Raw genomic sequence first — 21528 nt, forward strand, 5'->3', positions numbered from 1 at the left:
TGGTGAGAGCACCAGTCTTAACCACTGGCCTGGCAGAGAATTCCCCAACAGTAGATTTTAATACTGTATGCTGAATACTTTAATTCTCCATAGCTGGGATAGGAAGACATTTTTATCTGGTGTTCCAGCTGAGCACTTGGTTACCTAGAAAGTAAAAAAGTTTTTGAGGCCAAATTTAGACTTGACAGAAGAGAGTGGTATGATTGATTATTCATGTCATCAGTGGGCACGGAGTGGAAAATTGTGGCATGAATGCCAGATATTTTGCACCTCTGCCTGTATGTGAAAGCATCTTTCTATTCCCTCTTGACTTCTCAATTGTCTGCTCTCATAGTATTACTTTTTTTTTTTTATAGTATCACTTAATCAAGACCTCTGTTTATTTATTTAATTAATTTAAATGTTTACTGTGTGCCAGTTGATATAAGGATGACCAAGAGAAATACTTGTCCTTTAGAAACTCACAGTGTACAGGTAGAATAAAATTTAAGTAAATAAGCCAGTACTATTTTTTTAATGGACAAAGGATAAGAGCAATTATTCTGCATAAGGGAGTTGGGCCAGGCTACACTGAGGAAGTGACAGTAAGTGATCATTTTGTTACAAAAGCAGCAGAGTCGGTAAAGGGCTAGTTCTGCTCAAAGACTGATGTATTTATTGATTGTGGTGGGAGCCTAGGTTAGGGGAGTGACAGAGATGAGACTAGAAACCAGAGCTGGGACTATCTAGATATGTGTGGTGGTTAAACCATGGGACTCCATGAAACTGCTCAGATATGTCCCTGAAAAATTGAAATGGTTTGTTTACCTGATTGGTCATAAACCTTGACTTGTCAGAACTCTCTTAAAGTACTAACTGAAATGAACAGAAATGGACATAGATCATATAGGAATTCGCCTCTAAGTAGGGCACTTTAAAGAGTGGCTGAACATATGGTAGATGCTCTTATTCTGAGATGTTAGGCCTCTGGCATATGCTCTAAACTGAACTACTACTGTTTTCCTGTAATACTTGTTGCTGCCAAAGAACTGCACCTTCACTTACTAAGTCAACCAAGACAGAAAAGGAAAACAAACTCTCAGGACTCATCTTTGGCTCTTTATTTTCTCTCATTTCTCTATCCTATTAGTGGCCAAGCCTGGTTGGTCCTGTCTCCTTAATATTGTTCAAATCTCTTCACTCTTGCCACCCTCACTGCTTATGACTGAGTCATTGTCATCTCACCTAGATCCCTGCAGCAGCCTCCTACTCGGTCTCCCCGTCTCCCCCCACTTCCAATCCTTGGCCTACATTGTGTCCAGGGTGTAGTTCTTTTTAAAAGCCAGTCTGATCATATCACTCCCGTCTGTGAGCTACCTAGAAGTCAATGAAAGAACAAATGATTGTCAGAGAGGGTGGGGGATACATGCCAAAGAGTGATCAGCAGTCCAAAAAGTTATAGCTGGCAGATTGTGAATCTGAGGGTGAGATATTACAGTCAAAAGGTAAACAGGGTTCTGTACATACCAAGCATAATTTTTTGAATAAATACTGAGCAAGTAAAAAACATTTTAAAGTGAAAAAAGGGCTGAGCCAGAAGTTTCAAAACTCCATATGGGCTTGAAATTCAGTCAGACTTTCCTTGTTTAATCATCTAAAAGTTTGTAAAAATTATATCATGGGCAGAGGCAAGAGGAGATGTAAGTTTTTTTTCCCCATGTTTAAGATAATTACAGAGAGATCATGGATTTTGTCATAGTGGCACTTTTGAAAATAACAGTTTAAAAGATATAAATCTATACTTATTGCACAAAGAAAATGCAGAAAAACATAAAGAAAATTGCAATAACCTATAATTCTTCTAATCAAAGTAAGGCATTATAAATGTGTATAGGGTTCTCGTCTCTTTCCACCCTCAAAGGTTCTCTGAGTATATCTCATACCAAAATGTGTTTAACTATTCCATTCCCCCATGAACATTTAGATTGTTTTTCTCCTGTCCCTCCTCTCCTTTTAGTATTACAAATAATACTGGATAGAACATTTTTCTTATTATTTTTGGTCTGTGTTTCTAATTCTTTAGTGGGATTACTGAATGAAATTTGTGTGAACACTTTTAAACCCTCATTACATATTGTGGTAAAATTCTTTAGAATGATTAAAAAGTTCTGGAAATGAGTAGTGGTGATGGTTGTACAACCTTGTGAATGTATGTAATGCCACTAAACTGTAAAGTTAAAAATGTCTAACATGGCAAATTTTGTATTTTACCACAATTTAAAGAACATCAGAAAAAAGCAAATGATAAAAAAAGGAGAAATATTTTTAATGGTTTTTGAAGAGTATTAATTTTATATCCAAGAACATTAGGTAAGAAAAAACACTATTGCAATTTGGTAATATTATCAAAGACTTAAAAAATGCATATCCTTTGTCTCTAACAATTCTAAGGCTTCCCTGGTGGCTCAGTGGGAAAGAATCTGCCCACCAAGCAGGAAATGTGGGTTTGATCCCTGGGTTGGGAAGATCCTCTGGAGAAGGAAATGGCAACCCACTCCAGTATTCTTGCCTGCAAAATCCCACGAACAGAGGAGCCTGGTGGGTTACAGATACAACTTAGTGACTGAACAATAACAAAAACAGCAACTGGCAATTTTGCCACTAGGAATTTATCTTGCTGCTGCTAAGTTGCTTCAGTCGTGTCCGACTCTGTGTGACCCCATAGACGGCAGCCCATCAGGCTCCCCTGTCCCTGGGATTCTCCAGGCAAGAACACTGGAGTGGGTTGCCATTTCCTTCTCCAATGCAGGAAAGTGAAAAGTGAAAGTGAAGTCGCTCAGTCGTGTTCGACTCTTAGCGACCCCACGGACAGCAGCCCACCAGGCTCCTCCGTCCATGGGATTTTCCAGGCAAGAGTACTGGAGTGGGGTGCCATTGCCTTCTCCAGGAATTTATCCTAGTGTTATTATAAAAGATACAAATATATTTATGAATAAAAAAATCCTTTGGAAAACTTAGCAGCGTACATTTCCACAATCAGGCTATTAGTGTTTATTCCATCTTAGTGTACCCATTCCCAACCATCTCATTTAATTTTATTATCTGCTTACAGTATCTGAGTACATTTTATCCAACATCTATTCACATTCTCTGAAATCTTGTTGCAAACAAGATTTTTCTAAGCCGTATCATTGTAAATATACGATGAGAGAAATCTGGGTAACGTGGAAAGGTGGATAACTTATGTGTGTTAGGGTTCAGGACTTTCATTGTTAGTGGCTCCATACACAGTAGAAATTTAAGAAGGAGAAGATCATGGCTAAAATTTACATATGCTGTAATACTCGAAAGATATTGGCTCAAATGTGGACTTGTGTTTTTATTGTCTCTCCTTTATAGGAATGACTGGATTCGAGTTGGTCTCTGCTACCCACCAAACACAAGTTTTCAGGTTACCTTTGGCTTTTTACAGCGGCATAATGGCTCATTATCCAAAATGGAAGAGTATGAGCCTGTGCATTCGCTGGAGGAATTGCAGAAGCAGCAGTCTGAGAGGAAATTCTATTTTGACTCCAGCACGGGGTAATTCAGGGCAACCCATGAACGAAAATTTTTGCTGTTTTTCTTTAATGGTGAAATTACTAGTTCTTCAGTGTAACTAAGAACAGGCTGTGATGTGACGGCTAGTTAGAAAAGCAGCTGATGTGGGTAATTCTCTGCTTATCACCATTAGAGGTTTAAGAAGAACTAGAATGACTCATAATTACAGTTGGCAATAGGAATCGAGTGAGATGTTTGCCGTATACCTATTAAGGCAATTTAGAGAGAAAAATTATCCTTGTCAATAAAGAACCAGTAGGCCCAGTTGAAAATTAAAATAATGTTTTCCATAACAACTCTAAAGATGATTATTTCCATATGATATAGTTCATATTTTAGCAAAAGCTCATTTTTCTCTTCCTTTAAGGCTATCTCTCAAGTTGACCTTGGTTTAAAAAAAAAACAAAAAGCACTGTGTAACCATGGCATATTTGCTTTCAACTTTCTCTAGGCTGCATCTTTCCACTTTTTAATTCTAATCCTGTTCACCTGGGGTCCTGTTGGCTTTGTCTGCTTTTATCCAGTTACAGTCTCTCAGCCTTTGGGTTATGGTAGGCTTGATCTCCTGTACTCTTCCAGAAAGTAGCATGCTCCTCCAATATCCATTCCTTAAGCTGACATTTCTACTCTATACCATTGTCTAGGTACTATAAAGATACTCATGTATATAAGATGCATTTCTTCTGCAAATTCACTGTCCACTGAAGGATGTGGGCATGTAAAGCAAGTAGTTAGAAGGTGAAAGGTTTAAATGCTGTAAGTCCTATAGCATGCCTTTTGAGATAATCCGCAAGTTCAGCCTTGGGTGGTCAGTGACACCCACGAGGGTGACACTGGGGCTAACTCTTGAGGAGTGAGTAGGAGGAGACGAGTAAGTGTTCCAAGAACAGTATGGATAAATGCATGGAGGCATGAAAAACATGGCATGACATGTTTGGGGAAAGAAAATTTTGGACTGAAGAGAAGGGTGGCAGGACTGACTGTGGGGGAATGAGGTTGGAGTTCACTCAATTGTCTTGTTCCTTTGGGTAAGAAGCAACTCATTTGCCCTCCAGGGCTGGTGCAGCAGCCAGTGTGATTAGCTTAAACCCTTTCGTATCATTTTCTCTTACTTTTAATTTCTAATTAACCTTTAAAAACCTAGTTGGAGTTTTATTCTATAGATGACAGAACAGCTACATTCCCAGTTGATTTTCTGCAAAAATAAATGTAAGGCCCAAATTTGTAAGGACAGTCTGGTAATCACAAATTAATGATTAATATGTACAATGATAGGAAATATTGCTTCATCTGGGTATTTCTAGAACCTTTCAGCCTTTGAGGTTCAAATTCTTTTTAATTCTGTTCATTTTGATGGTTTTAATTATATATCAAAAGGCACATGCCTAATTAGATCCCTGTCATTCCTTATGTATATGTTAAAATTACTAGATGTTGGAACAGTGGCTGATTTTCACCTCATAATCTCAACTTTGTATTGTTTGTTGACTTCATTTTAAAATGTGAACTTGTGAACTCCAGTAATCAATCACAGTTGATCAAGTCATTTTTGGAATCTTGACTTCCTTTGGTTTAGAAGGCCTAGGTTTGCTGACAAGACATTGGACTGCTGCCTAGAAGTTGCTTTTCCATTCATTTTGGAGGAGAATTCAGACTGGGTAGGACTGATCATTTCACTTGATTTTGGCCAAAGTATAGACAGAAGGACTCCAGGCCCATCTGCTCTTAGTATACATCACAGGAATTGATTTGAGACCATATCTTGGCCTTAAACAAACCAGTCTCAAAGTTGCTATTTTTATTATTCCAGTTTTGTGCCTTAAAACAGAATAATGTATAAACTAAAAGAAAAAGAAAGAAAGAATAAACCACCCTAATTTACCAAATTCTAAACTCAACATAAGTATTAGTTTTCCAAGGAATTTTTGAGCCAAGCCAAATTCCATCTTCCCAAATTACCTATTGAGGTTATTCAAACCAGAAATTTACTTTGATACTGTCCATAATGACGGAATCAGATTTTCATGATATTTTCTGAAGTGGAATTGTGTTTGACTTAGAACCCTATGAGGACAGAAAGGAAAGAGAAGCAACTTTATTAGTTTTATAAGTTATTTTCCTTTTGAGAAAAAAATTACTTTATTGGAGGAATATCCCCACTGGCCATGAGTTAATTTGAAAAGTTTTTGAAAGTCAAAATCTAATACCCTTTGGACTGGTCTGTTTTGTGCAGGTTGCTGTTTCTGTATCTTAAAGCCAAAAGCCATAGGGATGGTCACAGTTACTGTTCATCTCAGGGATGCGAAAGAGTCAAGATCCAGGCAGCAACAGACTCAAAAGACATCAGTAACTGCATGGCCAAAGCATATCCCCGGTATTACAGAAAGCCATCAGCCCTCAAGTCGATGCCGTCCATGCTCAAAGGACTCTGTCAAGGCTGTGGAACCCGTCAGGTAAAACAAGGAATAAAAGTGGGCTTTGGTCCAAGAGAAAAAGTCAAAAGGTTCTGTGCAGTCAGCACATTTCCCCTGCCCCGAAACATCTGTGCTGCCCATTTATTTTATTTTTTAAATTTATTTTTAATTGGAAGATAATTGTTTTACAATATTGTGTTGGTTTCTGCCATACATCAGTGTGAATCAGCCATAAGTATACACATGTCCCCTTCCTCCTGAACCTCCCTCCCACCTTTCACCCCATCTCACCCCCTAGGTTGTCACAGAGCACCTGATTTGGGCTACCTACATCATATAGCAAATTCCCACTGGCTATCTATTTTACGTATGGTAATTTATGTTGCTATCCTACTGTCGATTTGTCCTCCTTCCTCCACAGTGTCCACAAATCTTTTTTCTATGTCTGCATCTCCGTTGTTGCTCTGCAGATGGATTCATCAATACCATCTTTCCAGGTTCCATATATATGCATTAATATACAACATTTGTTTTTCTCTTTCTGACTTCATTCTGTATAATAGGCTGTAGGTTCATCCACCTCATTAGAACTGACTCAAATGCATTCCTTTTTATGACTAAAATTCCATTGTATATATGTACCACAGCTTCTTTATCCATTCATGCTGATGGACATCTAGGTTGCTTCCGTGTCCTAGTTACTGTAAATAGTGCTGCAGTGAACATTGTGAAAAAGAACGTGTGTCTTTTTCAGTTATGGTTTCCTCAGGGTATATGCCCAGTAGTGGAATTGTTGGGTCATGTGGTAGTTTTATTTCTAGTTTTTTAAGGAACCTGCATACTGTTCTCCATAGTGGCTGTATCGTTTACATTCTCACCAGCAGTGCAAGCACCAGGGCTTCCTTTGTGGCTCAGATGTTAAAGCATCCGCCTGCAATGCAGGAGACCTTGGTTCGATCCCTGGATTGGGAAGATCCCCTGCAGAAGGGCATGGCAACCCACTCCAGAATTCTTGCCTGGGGAATCCCCATGGACAGAGAAGCCTAGCGGGCTACAGTCCATGGGGTTGCAAAGAGTAGGACACAACTGAGTAGCTAAGCACAGCACAACAATGCAAGACGATTCCCTTTTCTCCACACCCTCTCCAGCATTTATTGTTTGTAAAATCATAAATTTTTTGATGATGTTTGCTGCCAGTTTATAAATATTGAATGGTTTCTCCTGAATTTTGGCCCACTCTAGAATTTAATGATCATAAGAAGCAAACCAGTCCAAATTTATAATAAAATCAGTCAAAGTGTATTTACACATCAGTTTGCCCTGGGTCATTATGGATTTATTGGTTGTCATCTTTTCTTTCTCAGCTGTGATTCCAGTACATTATCACTATTATGTATACATGTCAGTGATGTGGAAATATCTGTTTTCTTGGCAGTGTGAAATTTATCTTCAGAAAAGGCATTCATGGAAATTGTTTCCTTTAAGATGAAAAACTATTAATTTGAAGCATATGCTATTATGTTTACCTATAATTAAAAGTACAAACTGACTTTGGCTAGAAGTGAAGTGCTTCCTGTGACATATTCTTAATGAGACAGTCTTCTAGATCTTGAGAAAACTTGGCAGTGAAAGTAAATCCAAAGTATGAGCTAAAATCAGGCATGGGAAACCCCATAGGAAGTCACATTGATTCCAGGAGAAAAAGAAGTACAGAATCAATATTGCCCTAATTAATATTTAACCTATATATAAACGAATATGGGTCAAGAGGAATGGTTCTCAACTTGTGGTCCCCAGACCAGCAGCATCAGCATCACCTGGGAACTTGTGAAAAATTCGAACTCTTGGGGCCCACCCAGTTCTACCCAATCAGAAACTTAAGGAGTGGGGCTTATGGTCTTTGCTTTAACAGGCCCTGCAGGTGATTCTGATAAATGTTCACATTTTAGTTTCATGGGCCTGGAGGAGTTTTTAAAAAAAGTTCTTACTGCCACAGAAATGCATACTGTAATCAGTTCAGTTCAGTTCAGTCACTCAGTCGTGTCCAACTCTTTGCGACCCCATGAATTGCAGCACGCCAGGCCTCCCTGTCCATCACCAACTCCCAGAGTTCACCCAGACTCATGTCCATCGAGTCGGTGATGCCATCCAGCCATCTCATCCTCTGTCGTCCCCTTCTCCTCCTGCCCCAATCCCTCCCAGCATCAGAGTCTTTTCCAATGAGTCAACTCTTGAGTTGGCCAAAGTATTGGCCAATGAGTCTTTTCCAATGAGTCAACTCATGAGGTGGCCAAAGTATTGGAGTTTCAGCTTTACCATCAGTCCTTCCAAAGAACATCCAGGACTGATCTCTTTTAATAAGAGGGAGAAAACCTCTAAATATTTCTTTTATTTCTTATTTCTAATTTTTCTTGTTTCTGTCTGTTGGTGGCAGTAAGAACAGGGAAAGGAAGGGGGATTTATGCTTCCTGTTGTGATATAGGATGATTATTTTTCTGGTGACAACTCACTATCATGGTCTTGGTTTCTTATACTCTTGAGCCACCTCTATACTCCAGTTCAACTAAACTAACCAACAGACCAAAAAATAAACCAGGTATATAAATAAGCTTATATGAGTCCTGTGTAATGTTTTGACTGTTAAAGTGAAATTGTCAGATAATCTTTGTGGAGAAGTAAATTTTCCAGCCTAATTCTCAAGTTGAATTTGTTAAGAAAGTCCTTCATTACTGAGAAGACTTCAAATAATTTATACTTGTTATAAGAAATACTAGAATTTGTAAAGATAACTTAATCATCTTCGAAACTATTCTAGGCCTATCTTGTTAAATGGTTCCATGCATTGATGTTTAGCATTCTTTATTTTTGGGCTTAAAACATTGATCAGAATTCATTTCTTAAAAATGTATTGACTGCTGACCTGGCAGTTGAGAAGTATTTGAAGCATCTATGGACACCACTTTTACTTGGAAATTTGAGGAGAATTTTTGTTTTAATGTCAAAAACACATGTAAATTAGAGATAAGTAGGAAAATTCACAAGAATTTTTGACTTCAGACCTGAGACTTCAAACAAATGTTCAGCTTCTGGATGCTTAATATAATGATTATCTGCTCTTGCCATGATTATTTATTCTTACTGACATTGATTTATAAGAATATACATATCTATATCTATATCTATATCTATATCTATATATATATATATAGTTTTTTTTTTTTAATTTTTTGACAGTACCACATGGCTTGTGGGATCTTAGTTCCCTGACCAGGAATTGAACTCAGTCCAAGGTAGTAAAAGTGCTAAGTCCTAACCACTGGACTGCCAGGGAATTCCTTGGTACATATACTTTCAAGTGTTAAATTGTGTGAAGAGTTGAGTGCTTTTAATTGAGAAGATAGCCTTTAGGGAGGAGGTAGATGGTGGGATTTGGAGGCTGGAAGTGGTTTGAAGTAGAAGGGAAAATGGAAGGGCGTTCTTGGGGAAGGAACAGCATCTGAAAAGGCAAGTGGCAGAAGAATGGAAAACTGAGAGAACTGCCCTGCATGTTGAATGTGGATAGTGGGAAATAGAATAGAATAGTGGCTCTATTTGTGGAACATTTTGCAGGTCAGGTAGAGGAATTTAAATAAAATTGGTGATGTACAAGGCCCCTAAAAGTTTTTAAACAGAGTAATCCTTGTCATCTATACTTCTTTCCTCAATACTGGAGTGACTGAGTCACAGTTGAGGATAACTGGTTTGAAAAGAGCCTTCAAAAAGATTTGTAACTTTTTTGCATGAAATGTTTACAAAGATTTAGATACAGAGCATATTTATATAGTCATTTAGAGAGCTATCTTATTAACAAGACTGCAATGACTTGAAACTGGGATTGCTCTAGAAAATGAGGAACATACCATTCATGTATGGATGTGAGAGTTGGACTGTGAAGAAAGCTGAGTGCTGAAGAATTGATGCTTTTGAACTGTAGTGTTGGAGAAGACTCTTGAGAGTCCCTTGGACTGCAAGGAGATCCAACCAGTCTATTCTGAAGGAGATCAGCCCTGGGATTTTTTTGGAAGGAATGATGCTAAAGCTGAAACTCCATTACTTTGGCCACCTCATGCGAAGAGTTGACTCATTGGAAAAAGACTCTGATAGCTGGGAGGGATTGGGGCAGGAGGAGAAGGGGACGACAGAGGATGAGATGGCTGGATGGCATCACTGACTCGATGGACGTGAGTCTGAGTGAACTCCGGGAGTTGGTGATGGACAGGGAGGCCTGGCGTGCTGCGATTCATGGGGTCGCAAAGAGTTGGACACGACTGAGCGACTGAACTGAACTGAACTGAACCATTCTCCTATTAAAGCTTAAATCAAAAAATAAAATTCCAGGTCATGAAATACGTACAGAAAGTTCAGAGGAAAAAAAACAAAAAAACCATTCACTGGCTTTGATATAGTTGAGTTTATTTTGAAGGATCTTTTTGGAAGGTTAACATAGATATGGAACTTCTTCCCCTTGTAGGTGGTGTTCACAAGTGATCCTCATATAAGCTACCTCCCTGTGCAATTCCGGTCACCCAGTCAAGCAGAGATTCAGCGTGGAGATGCGTCTGTTATTTCTGTGAGTACTATCTGCTGTGTGCACTGCCTCAGCTTCTCACTTTTTCATTCTATCCTGGTAACATGAATTATCTCTGACAACATTCACTTGTTTCTAATCACATTTTTATTGTTTGTAGTGAGCTATACAACAGAGGTATAAATACTCCTAAACATATGTGTTTTTAAATAAATGAAATTTATTAAATTTTTTTTCTCAGTTAAGTTTATTGATTACTTTTAGGCAAATGTTAAAATTATTCAGGTGACCCAGATTCCTTTTCTATAGGAGAAAAGGTATTTTTGGTTTAAAAAATAGTCATTGGTAATCAATATGTAGAAAATTGTTTTTAACCTCAGTTTTTGAAACTTAAAGAAGCTCCCCAGTTATTTGTTTAAAATATGGAAGTTGAAGATTTTAAAATCTCCTCAGCCTCTTATTTTTTTTTTTCTTTTAAATATTTTTACTCAAAATCTTAAATGTACAAATCTTCATAGAGATACAATTATTGATTGACTCAAGACATATTAATAACACCTGTATGAGTAGTTCTAAGCTTTAGCATACACATAAAATTTCTGGAGAGTTTGTTAAAAATGCTAATCCCATGTTCTTCAGGTGTGAAGCTCCCAAATATAGTAGTCAAGCACCTTAGAATCTCCTTTTGCCTTGCACTGCATTCTTATTATCATAAAGATGAGCCAATTATATTACATGAAACTTGGGAGAAGTGTAGTTAACAATACATGAAACAACTCGAACACTAAGTGATAGAGAGGGTCGGGAAAAGTGTAATGAGAGTACAAGGTTAAAATTCACTTAGGAAGGAAAAGATTATACCGTGAGGGAGACTTAGAGGAGGACTTGGAAAATTTCTAAAGAGAATGAAGAGCTGGATTCTGAGTTTGGATCAACCTACAGAGTAGCATATAGTCTGAGAGCCACAAGAGAAGTACACAAAGAGGATGGTTCACTGTGGCTGGGCTAACTCTAACATCTCATAGCTCCTTTTTACTGTCTGCCCCCTCCCTGCACCAATGAAAAGGTCATTGATCATTATTCCCATTGTGATAGGTTTAATTACTATTTTTTACTTAATCTTCCCATAAGTTTTTGAGATATCACTGTTATCCCCATTTTATAGGTGAGGAAGTTGGAGTTTGGAGTGTTTAAGTAGCCATGATTCAAATTGTGATCTCAGATTTTCACATATAATGCTAATGGCATTATTTTATTTTATAGTCATGTGTGTTTTAGTCACTGAGTCATGTCCAACTTTTGTGACCCCATGGACTGTAGTCTGCCAGGCTCCTCTGTCCATGGGATTCTCAAGGCAAGAATACTGGAGTGGGTTGCCATATCCTTCCCCAGGTTTATTCAGCCTCTTATTTTGAGATTGCTTGGCTCCCAGTTTTTCAGATAAGGAAGGTGACAATGCAAAGTGTTAACTGTCTTTAAGTAGGTTAATGGAAGTATAAACGTTAGCCTGAGTGTCAATATTGGAATTTGGCCTAAAAGCCAAGTTTGCCAGCAAGGTTAATCAGCTCTAGGAGTGAAAGTGAAAGTCACTCAGTCGTGTCCGACTCTTCGAGACCCCATGGACTATACAGTCCATGGAATTCTCCAGGCCAGAATGCTGGAGTGGGTAGCCATCCCCTTCTCCAGGGGATCTTCTGAACCCAGGGATCAAACCCAGGTCTCTCGCATTGCAGGCGGATTCTTTAGCAGCTGAGCCACCAGGGAAGCCCAAGAATACTGGACTGGGTAGCCTATCCCTTCTCCAGCAGATCTTTGGAACCCAGGAATTGAAACGGGGTCTCCTTCATTGCAGGCGGATTCTTTACCAACTTAGCTCTCAGGGAAGCCCACTTTAGGCATGTGGCCTGTCCCAAACTGAGTTGACCAGAGTGCATCTGTATAAAGGGCTCTTTGGGTAGGAGGTATCTAGCCGACTGATACCCAGCCAGGGCCTGGGCTTAGTCTCATGTGGTCTCTTTGGGAGCTGTTTTTTTTTTTTTTTTAAGTGGTGGACAACACATTTACAAATTCACATATATGTGAAAACTTAAATCTTTTTTTTTTTTCTCTCTCAATCTCTTTTATTATGTTAAAGTACACATAACATAAAATTTACCATCCTAACCATTTTTAAGTATATAGTTCAGTGGTATGAAATACATTCATAATATTGTGTGGCCATCACCATTATCCACCGCCAGAATTTAACTCTAAATTAAGAACTTTTTAATAATTTTGAATTAAAAATACCCCTACTTAAGATGAGGAAGGTGAAATGCAGAGTTATTAATCATCAGGCATAAAGTTTCAGTTGAGTAAAATACTACATAAACTCTCAAAATCTGTTTTACAGCATTTTCCCTGTAATCAGTAATAATATATTGTCTACTTAAAATATTTAAGAGAATGGATTTCATGTTAGTGTTCTTACCACAATTAGAAAGAAAGGAGGGAAGAAAGGAAAAGAAAGAAAGATCCTTACTTAAATATAACTCCAAGGTTTCTCACATATATATACCTATTGCTCTATGTTAGCATGTCTTCATTTTGTAGTATGTTCATGATGGAGGAGCCTAGTGGGCTGCAGTCCATGGGGTCGCTAAGAGTCGGGCACGACTGAGCGACTTCACTTTCACTTTTCACTTTCATGCATTGGAGAAGGAAATGGCAACCCACTCCAGTGATCTTGCCTGGAGAATCCCAGGGACGGCAGAGCCTGGTGGGCTGCCCTCTATGGGGTCGCACAGAGTCGGACACGACTGAAGTGACTTAGCAGCAGCAGCATGATGTAGGAAGTTTGTTAGCTCAACATCTCAATAAAGTCAGCAGTGTGAGGAACTCATCCCAGCCTCCTTGTGTGGAATCTGGTGGGTGTCAGTTGCAAAGGGATGCCACTGGGTGCTGAGTCTCTGCTCTACTAGCTTACTAGGTAATTAAACAAGATAAGGTATTGCCCAGACCATCTCAGGTAGGGTATTCCTTTGGGTGTGCAGACATTGTTTGACTCCATTGCTGGAGTCACTGCGTGCCTGGGACCGTAAAAGAGGTCACAGAGGACTGTGTTTTGTCATGTTTACCTCCACTACTTTTCACATGTATTACCTGAAAAGTCTTTGCTGGACGTGGCCTTGCTTTAGTTTTTATGGAAAATTTTGTGTTTCTTTTAAGCAGCAGGTTTTTGGAGGTAATTTTCAATCGGACAGTTTGAGTGTGTTAAAGATCATGATTTTTTTTTTTTTAATCAAATGTGTCTCAGTTCTAAGTATTTGGATTTTAAAAAATGGGTCATTTTCAGTCTTTCTAAATATAGAATGGCACTATATATTAAGCACTTCTAGAATTATTCTCTGGACTAGAGCAGTTTAAATACAGGCAAATAGCCATTTTGAATTCCTGTGAGATCATTAGTGATTAGAAATACAATTTAAGTATAACTTCTCCAAGTGAGGACAGGTGTAATGAAGAGAGCATCTCTCCTTTGTTAACTTTTAACATAGTTTATAATTTTACACATTTTAAAGAGAATCAGTGCCTATGGCATAGTGTTAAATCATTTTTCAGTCAAGATTTTTTTCTTTCTTTTGGTTGAGGAATTTATGAGATTTGGGTATATCTGGAATTCCTTTTTCTTGAAAATGTCTCGAGCCATTAATTTAAAGAGAACGACTGGAACTTTCAGTTCACAGTAATTATTTGAACAAGATATCACTACTCGTGACTTAAATCCTGGTAAAATTTCCTGTTTTCCATTTTGATTTTAAAGGAGACCTATATATGGAACAATGCAGATGAAACGATCTGCCTCTTCTGATGTTTCAAACCTAAACTCTGACGGGGCGGGAGTTTATGTGGGTTAAGGAAGTCTATCTCTCTACTTACCTACCTATACGACTAGATACCTATTGTATACAGTTATATATTTTTTCCTGAACCAATGTGACAACATCTGAGCTTCAGTATAGAGGCCGTCACCTGATCACTGAGTTGGAAACTGACCCCAGTGAGAGAGTATGTATATAAGAATGAAAGCCCTGAACCTGCAGAGTCATCCTACTCAGCTGAGTGTAGGCTGCCATGTCTTGCTTAGAGCATCTTATCCAATCAGTAAAGACCAGTCAAGGTAAAAGCCTATGAAAACACAGACTCAATTTCAAATGTTGGCAGAGGAAGAGTGATGGAACATGCAGTTTGAATTTTGGAATTATTACTTTTGATTCTTGGGTTTAGAAGACAGAGGGAAAGGGGCTGGAAAGATACTGAAATGGTAATGACAGCAGAGGACGATCTTGTGTTCTCAGATCAACGGCACCGACTTTCCCTTACGAAGTGTGGGCGTCCTCCTCCTGATTGTGGATGCCTGCAGTGTTCCCTTCCGGTTGACTGAAAAAAAGATTTTCTCTTTCACTGATGTCAGTCGCATGGAAGAATACTTAAAAACAAGCATCCCTCCAAGGTAGGTGAAGCTTGCCCTGTATAAGGGATAAGATACCTTAAGGATGACACCTGGCTCACTCTGAGTTTTGGCTTGTCTACTTTTTTACTCTGGGTATTTAGGATTCTTGAAGGATGGATACTCATTCTTTTCCCAGTTTCAGGTTGATGCCTGTGTGATCTAAGTTGCTTATCATTGATAAGTGAGGACTTGGATGTTAGAAGAGTTTGCAAATGATGGGAAGGTTCTTGGAAGGAGGAAAAGCTCAACATTTTGGATCGTTCCTATCCCACTTCTTAGTATTAAGCTGATCTACATTGTACCCAACTCTCTCAGAAGGCTCAGTATCATTTTAAAACAATTTTATTGAGTTTTGCCTTTGTAACAGTCTATCCTGCTGATGAACCCTTGGACAGCATTGGGCTATGACTCTGGTATAGGAAGTTGCCATCTGGGTCACTTGGAATTGACTGGAAAGGACTAAATTGATTTTTTAAGTAGATGAGTGTGTGATCTCTTTTTTAAGAGCCCTAAGAGTCAGGCACGACTGAACGACTTCACTTTCACTTTTCACTTTCCTGCACTGGAGAAGGAAATGACAACCCGCTCCAGTGTTCTTAGTGTCTGAACAGAGGTGCACCTTGCTGTATTTGTGTTAGGCAGACCCTGACTGGAGGCAAGAAGATAAATTCAGTCCCCTTTCTGCCCCCTTTGCTTTGCTGCGGACATTGATTTACACACAGGCTTTCATTTAATGAAGCCCCAAAGTGAGGAACATAGGCTTCCCGCAAAGTCCTATGTAGCTTTTGAATCATCATCAACTGATCTGGTCAATTCCGCTCCTTAAACTTTAAAGAACCAGATCTCAACAAGTCCCGTAAAGTCATTATATTCTTTGAGTGTAGCATTCTTTGTGTACATATAGCTCTATCTTCTGGTTTAATACATTTGTAGGTATTTACTTTGCAAGGCCTCAATTTTCTTTATGTATCTAAAGATTTTTTTCCCTAATGTTGGAAAATAAACACAGTCACTTCACCTAAAACAATCTGGAACATAAAGCTCACTACAGATGTTTAGAGCAACACAATAGTCATGCAAGGCACCCAATATATTAAGAAAAGAAATGCTTTATTAAAGGATATATGATAAGAGTAAAAGGAGAGGCTCTCCCTGCTTCTGGATGGAAAAGTTAATAAAGATGTTCAGTTCAGTTCAGTCACTCAGTCATGTCTGACTCTTTGCAACCCCATGAATTGCAGCACGCCAGGCCTCCCTGTCCATCACCAACTCCTGGAGTTTACTGAAACTCACGTCCATCAAGTCGGTGATGCCATCCAGCCATCTCATCCTCTGTCGTCCCCTTCTCCTCCTGCCCCCAATCCCTCCTAGCATCAGGGTCTTTTCCAGTGAGTCAACTCTTCACATGAGGTGGCCAAAGTACTGGAGTTTCAGCTTTAGCATCATTCCTTCCAAAGAAATCCCAGGGCTGATCTCCTTTCGAAAGGACTGGTTGGATCTCCTTGCAGTCCAAGGGACTCTCAAGAGTCTTCTCCAACACCACAGTTCAAAAGCATCAATTGTTCGGCGCTCAGCTTTCTTCACAGTCCAACTCTCACTAGTTTTCCCTGTATTTAGAGACCTCCTTGTAACAGAAACGTTAAGATCTAGGTGCAGAATTGAAGTGGACCCTTGTGACAGCAAGGATGAAAAGGCATGTGGAGTGCTTTTTGTTTTTTGAGTTCTGCTTTTATCTAGTATATACTTCAGAAAGGTACTCAGTGAACACATGCTGAATTACTGAAACTTGCTCTGATTTTCTAACTTTTACAGGTCAGTTGTCCTGTTGAGCACAAGAGGACAGATAAAGCAGTTCAATATTTCGGATTCATTAGTACCTCTGGGATTAGCCAAGCCAGCCAATCTTTATAACAAAGGTTTGTATCTGTATTCTTCCATAAAAAGTTTTTAGGAGAGCAGCAACATATACATTTTTATGGTGGAGTGTAGGTATCAGCCTGCTTTCATGAGCTTGTTAGGCTGGGGTGGGTATTATGAAGTAATTTCTAAATCAGGAGACAGTGTTAGAGGAAGTGTGTTGGGATGTAGTTTGTTATTTGGGGCAGGAGGTGGGTGGTAAGAGTTCATTCTCTGACGTAAGGAAGTATAGTTTTTTTGTTGTTTTTTGTTTCGCTCACCTCCACCTCACCTTTCACATTATCTTGCCTGAAACTAGTAGAGATACAAATTGAACTTTGTTTTTTTTCTTTTAAAGGGAGTACCATATTTTTGGGATTCAATGGAAACTTTAAACCATCCTGGACTAAGCTGTATACCAGCCCTGCTAGACAGGGCCTCGGGCTGCTTGAACAATTCATACCTTTGCAGCTGGACGAATATGGTTGTCACAGAGCTGACACTATCCGCCGAAGAGACCTGGAGCTGTTGAAGCAAACTTCAAAGGCACATTAGAGATTGAACTGTAACTTAAGTGCTGGGGGATAAAATGTGAACTAACTTATTTAATTTATGGCATTTTAAAATGACACTGTTAACCCAATGGAACCATTTTCCTGTTTGAGGCAGAAAGGGGAGAAAAGTAAGAGTTTAAAGTGATTGCTTGAATACCAGCTCATGCACCTTCTAGTTGTACAAAATGTTAAAGAATTTATATGTATTTGTTAGGCTGGTATATTTCAGAGATCAGTTCTCTTATCCCTCACATCCCACTCCTGTGTTTTGTAGTGACCATAAGCAGTGCTTCACCTTTTGTACAAAATGGGATGTTGTGAGGGAAGGGGAGCTTCTGAGAGTCAGCCTGAGTCCTTGAGAGGACCAGCTCTTGTAGCACCTTGGATACTTGAAGTCTAATGTTCACTTGTGTCGTTGACTTTGGGTCAGCAGTTGACCTGGGTGGCTGGCATGTTCAGGAATGCCTTGGTCCCTGATTCCAGGCAGCCTTTGAGGATTTTGTATGATACTGAATGATGGAGTTTTAAGTGGCAACTCAGGCCCAGCTCATGCCCTTTTTTGCTTGGACATGTGCTATTTTTATTCATTTGTATATTGATTCCTTCTAAGGATTCAACTTTAAAACAGCAAGTATTATTGGGAAAAAAAGGGCTTTTATGGGTTCGACATCCCTTTAATCTGTGACCATTGGGCAAAAATTGGACCCGCACCTTGGTCTGATGTTGGTGGGACCATTTTTGCAGCTTTAATCCTTAGCCTGTTTGACTGTATATTTGTATTTAAAATGCAAGAGCTGAGCTAAATATTTACATTTTTTTAAAAAAGAAGCAGGCCATTTTCCTGAACTATTAACTTGTGTCATTTCAACTTGCACAGAGGAAGTCTGTTCTTGGAGTACTTCTGCACCCGTGTGGATTTTTTTAAAAAAGCTTCTCTGCTCACCAACCTGGCAGGACAATTGCAAAAAACTTAATGATACCCCAAAATATTGTACTCAGGGAGAGGAAAAACAGGAGAACCTTTTAAGGGCCAGAATCAAGGAGAGAATATTCAGAAACAAACCTCTTTTTAGCCTTAGAGGAGTCCATCACTCTTAAGTAAATCATTAGAGCCCACTGAAAAAAAGGCACTGTGATGCCCTATTTTTCTTCCTACTGGGTGTGTGCATCTCCTGTCAGTGAGGACTGCATGTGGCTAAAGGAGATTGGTGCCAAAGCCAGGATGTCACTACACCAAGAGGAAAGAGGTGTTGAAACGCTTTTATCTTTTCCTAAACCCACAATGTATGAAGTGTAACGTGGGGATGGCCACAGCAAGGAATATGGTCAGGCTGACTTTGGCAATGAGTACAGACAAATTCACTCTTCTCTATCAAGAGCAACAGCTAACAGCCTGTCCTTTTGTGCCCAAAAGAAACTGCAGAGCAGCTCTGTGACTATTTCCATTACTTTACAAAATATGCTACCTCAAAGTGCTACCGATAAACCTTTCTAACTGTAAGTACTCTTGTTAAAAGAGTACGTGTCTTAATCAAAGTTTAGGTTTTGGGGTGTTTTTTTTGTACATTGATGAATGAAATCTTACCTATTAAATATATTATTGGATCATGGTTCCTCAAGGTGATTAAAGTTTGTTTGTGTGTGTGTGTGTTTTTAATGACAAATATCTTTTATGTGTGATTTTTAGAGTTTGGCTCTTTAAAGATTTGAAGAGGATATGTAAGTTCTAAAGCACTCAGTTTTTCTGATTTATATGCTAATGGTCAGGGCCCAATTTAAATAAAATAAAAATATGTGTGCATGTATTTTTTCATGTATGTGTGTGACTATCTATCTAGCAAGAAATTTTTTTTTTTTCCATTCCATATCCCATCTGTAAAGAAGCTATGGGCAGAAATAATGAAGAAATTTTCATCCACTAGGTAGATTTTGTAAGACTAAGTAACTTCAGAAGGCCGGTGCAGAGGTTCTTAACTTTGGCTGCGCATTGGAGAAAGCTTGGGAGCTTTAAAACCTATGATGGCCTGGTCTGTTCCCTCCACTCCAGCTCCTGCTTCACATTTAATTGGTGTGGGGTGCAGCCTGGCCATTGGAATTTTTTTAAAAGCTCTCTGGGTGATGCTAATAACATGTAGCCAGGGTTAGGTATCACTGCACTAATATAATAGGCCCACTGTTTAACTTCAGTCTATAATTTTTTGTGTGATAAAAACAAAATAATTATCTATTTTTATTTGTGATTCCTATATTGCTTATGGAACTCCCAGCCCTAAACAAAACATTTTGCTGTTGTCTGAACTTTCAGATAGCGTTTTTAGTCCTTAGTTGTCTCAGATTATTAAATTGGTTATCAAAGCTGATATACACATTTCAGGCAGTTGGGAGCTTGCAGTCTGTTTTATTTCTACTGGGAAAATGTGTTCAAAGGTGATTTATAAGTTCATAAGCATTTTCCATCAGGTGAGGCAGTTGGTTGAGTTCCAGAAATGTGGCCGTCCACGAATTGGCCAGCTGATGAGAAACACAGGGCCTTCTCATATATCGACAGACTTGGGTTTTAAGTCTTTCCTGTGAGATTTCTCCCTCTCCACCTGAATCAGCATGTTGTATATTATCTTCAGAGGCTGGAAGAGAGTGCTTGTGAGAAGATGAAAGGCAGGCTCATGGTCTTACAGAATAGGACTCCAAAGCAGCCACTAAACTGATGTTTAGACCTGAGCGTGGGGAGGAGGTTTATGACTCCTCTGTTCTCCAGCTCCATCAGAAGAGAACATATCCTTGTACCATTAGATGGAATATTTGGTTTGGAGGAGGGGTGAGCAATGCAGTGATGGATAGAGGCTTGAATGCTTCAGATAACTTAAGTTTTCATTCCTTAAGGGATGAAGTAATGTTTGGATAAGTCCAGTTGAAAGGCATTTCAGTAAGCAGGTATGCACTTAATTTAAGTGTGTGTGTGTGTTTTTAAGTTGGTTGCAGTAGGTAACTACTTAAATTCCATTGTGACAGTGTTTGTTGATTTCATGATGTGTGGTTGGAGTTTACCCTCCAGAATTCTTGTTTGGCTTTCAGATACTTGTGAAATCAAGTTTAATAACCTGAGAAATTCCCCTAGAAGTGAACACCATGAATGGGAGTAATTGGGTAACAGATTTGTATATTTATGGTTAGTCTTAACTCAGTAATAATCCAGACTTTTAGAAATATGAGTGCAAACTCTGGACTGGAGCTCATTTTCAACAAAAGGGAGGGAAAAAAGTTAAGAAAAGGCATCGCCAGCCCCTTGCTCACAAATAACAAAATGCTGTTTACTTCTTGCTGGATTCTTGGCATCATTTGTAAGACCGAAGGTTTTACTCAAATTTATCTTCGATAAGAGAGAGAAGCTGAAAAAAAGGATGCTAGTTAGGCCTTGGTGTTTTAGGGAAGGGCACACAACACTGCTTTTATATGATAAAATTAAAGAATGACTGATTGAACTATGAAGATTTCTGAATGAGGAACTGTGCCCCACAGGGCATCCAAAAATATCAGCCATAGCAATATCTGAAAATCCAGCAAATAGTGGGTCAGAAAACAACTTCATAGATTCATTTAAAATTTTTTTCTAACATGAACATTGTAATTAGCCTGGTTATGAAAGTAATAACAGATTTAAGATTTGTCCTCAGAAAAGCTTAGACTTTTTCATCAAAATTGGTAAGTCAAGAACTGGAAAACTAACCTGTCGAACAAACCTGTCCCCTTGACTGGTTTTGTACTAATTTTGAGCTAAGAATGGTTTCATATCTTCAAATATAACACATTAGAAAAAGTCAAAAGAAGAGTTATATTTTATGATGTGAAATTATGTATAATTTATATTTTGGTATCCATTAATAAAGTCTTATTGGAGGACAGTCATGTTCATTTTGTTACATATTGAGTATAGCTTGCATATGGCAATGGCATGTTTGAGTAGTTGCCCAGAGACCATGGCCTGCAAAGCTGAAAATATTTACAGGCATGCCTTGTTTTATTGTGCTT

At 38.8% G+C, this 21528-nt stretch overlaps 1 protein-coding gene across 5 annotated transcripts in view; it reads left to right on the plus strand.

The window, feature by feature from the left end:
- The window catches only part of CEMIP2 (cell migration inducing hyaluronidase 2), an 83042-nt gene extending 63735 nt beyond the window's left edge, over positions 1 to 19307 (plus strand). For 4 of the 5 annotated variants that reach the window (XM_070375771.1, XM_005887839.2, XM_070375769.1 and 1 more), the window contains exons 19-24: positions 3379 to 3561; positions 5813 to 6032; positions 10504 to 10602; positions 14898 to 15052; positions 16865 to 16968; positions 17307 to 19307. In XM_070375771.1, coding sequence (XP_070231872.1) covers positions 3379 to 3561; positions 5813 to 6032; positions 10504 to 10602; positions 14898 to 15052; positions 16865 to 16968; positions 17307 to 17503 — 958 coding nt within the window. In that variant the 3' untranslated portion in view covers positions 17504 to 19307. The remainder of the gene's footprint in view (positions 1 to 3378; positions 3562 to 5812; positions 6033 to 10503; positions 10603 to 14897; positions 15053 to 16864; positions 16969 to 17306) is intronic. The other variant, XM_070375772.1, reaches the window with a different exon arrangement.
- The last annotated feature ends 2221 nt before the right edge of the window (positions 19308 to 21528 follow it).

Source organism: Bos mutus, chromosome 8 (assembly GCF_027580195.1).
Source record: "Bos mutus isolate GX-2022 chromosome 8, NWIPB_WYAK_1.1, whole genome shotgun sequence".
Classification (NCBI taxonomy): domain Eukaryota; kingdom Metazoa; phylum Chordata; class Mammalia; order Artiodactyla; family Bovidae; genus Bos; species Bos mutus.